General features: G+C 55.2%; 1 protein-coding gene across 1 annotated transcript; it reads right to left on the bottom strand.

Moving 5' to 3' along the window:
* Window positions 1–452: 452 nt before the first annotated feature.
* MID1IP1 (MID1 interacting protein 1) lies at window positions 453–1,537 on the bottom strand. Its single transcript, XM_033947766.1, has one exon. The coding sequence runs from the start codon at window positions 1,424–1,426 to the stop codon at window positions 1,016–1,018; it is 411 nt and encodes a 136-aa protein (XP_033803657.1). The 5' UTR covers window positions 1,427–1,537; the 3' UTR covers window positions 453–1,015.
* Window positions 1,538–1,810: the final 273 nt, after the last annotated feature.

The following is a 1,810-nucleotide window of genomic DNA, read 5'->3' as shown; positions in this document are numbered from 1 at the left end:
GTGGGGACAGGAAAAGAACTCAACGGGATGGGAAAATGAGTTCCCGCGGGGACAGGGAAAAATTTGTCCCCATGTCATTCTCTACCAGTAAGCAAGCAAACTACACTCATGCATTTGCATAAATTGCACCTAGTCTCCTTAAGCAGCTGAATTAATGAAGAGCTAGCTTTGAAGACTTAGTGCAAGCTTTGCTCTGGCTGTCTTTACGCCAAGGGAAAATCTCCAGAGAATTGAGATTGCAGAAGGCAGCTTAATATGGAAAATCAAAACCCCATCCCCCAAACCCTGGCTGATGGCTATGAAACCGGCAAATGCAAACCCTTCATATCTGCTGCAAAAGTTAAGCAGCCCAAACTCTTTAGGCCTGCATGACTTCAACAGGTTTCCCTAAAATCCGGCTTTGACACTGTAATGAAGAACATTCGTTGGTTAGTCAATGATGCTACTCCAAGAAAAGTGAATACAGTACGGCTGATTTATTTCTGTAGAATAATAAAAGCGTTGGGGTGTTTTGTGGTTTTTTTTTTATGTTACAACAGCGGAACCCTCCATCATGACTCAAGATTATCATTAGGTTCCATCATCGTTAGACTAATTCTATTCTCATATTGCACCAGTAGGAGGAGCCAGCTCTCGCTTATACAGTCCATTCTCCAGGAGAGACAGAGATATAGATATATACAATTCTATTATCATATATACACACATAAGTCAAGAAGAAACCACGTACCGGTGACCGTGTTTTTTGAACAAACCGAATCGCAGCTCTTGTGGGATGCGAGAAGCGAATCGTTACAAATTTAGTGCAAACCGGGAAAAGTGATGCAACCTCGCCCAGCACGGCCACGCCTCGCTGAAGGAGAGGCAGCTGGAAGCGAGGGAGTTTCGGCCAGGGTCCGGCCGTGGGTGACCAGCTGCCTCCCCCCTCCCCTCCCCCCACAACAATCCAGTTTTTCAGTGTCTGCTAACGGGGATCCGCAGCTGTCAGCTCTTCGGGGCAGGCACCGTCCGCCGCTCAGTGCCCCCAGCTGGCGAAGCCGATCTCCTCCTTGTACCTGTTGGTCAGCACGTTGGCCTTGCCGGTCAGTTTGCCGAGCACCGCGTGCAGGCCGCGCAGGTGGTAGCGGAAGAGCTGCTCCAGGTCCTCGTCGCCGTCGCCCTCGGGCTCGGCGCTGGTGGCCTTCTTGCGCTCGTCGCCCTGCAGCACCCCCCACTCGATGTCGTTGCGGATGGACTTGAGCAGCGCGTAGTAGCCGTGCATGTCCCGCTGAGCGCCCGGCCGCCTAGCCTCGCCCTCCCAGGGCACGTCGCGCAGCAGGCTGGGCACCAGCACCGTCTGGTCCATGTTGTTCACGGCGCCGATGAAGCGGTTCATGGCGTGGAAGAGCGAGTGCTTCTGTTGGTACGAGTCGACGATCTGCAGCATCTCTGGACCGGGACGCGGCTACCCGCATGGCACGGCGATCGGGCGCTGGGCGAGCAAAGGCGGCCCGCTTCCGATTTATACCGGCGGCGGGATGCGAGCGGCTGCCGATGACCGCCAGTAACACCGGGCTAAGCCCCGCCCCGAGAGGCGGCCGCCGCCCAGTGAGGAGCGAGGGGCCGGGCATGGCAGGCGGGCACCGCGTGCTCAGCGCCTGCAGCCGCCCTCGCCTAATGAGGTGGTCGGGCATTGAATTGAGGCTGCTGGCAGGGACACGCTGGCCTGGTCCCTGCAGCCAAAACATATCGATTCTTTCGGAAAAGTCCAGGCCCGCTACTACTTCTCATTTGCATATTTAGAGACGGTCCCTGCTCGGAAGAGCTTACA

Source organism: Geotrypetes seraphini, chromosome 6, assembly GCF_902459505.1.
Source record: "Geotrypetes seraphini chromosome 6, aGeoSer1.1, whole genome shotgun sequence".
NCBI lineage: Eukaryota > Metazoa > Chordata > Amphibia > Gymnophiona > Dermophiidae > Geotrypetes > Geotrypetes seraphini.
This window is presented reverse-complemented; position numbering and strand designations above follow the sequence as displayed.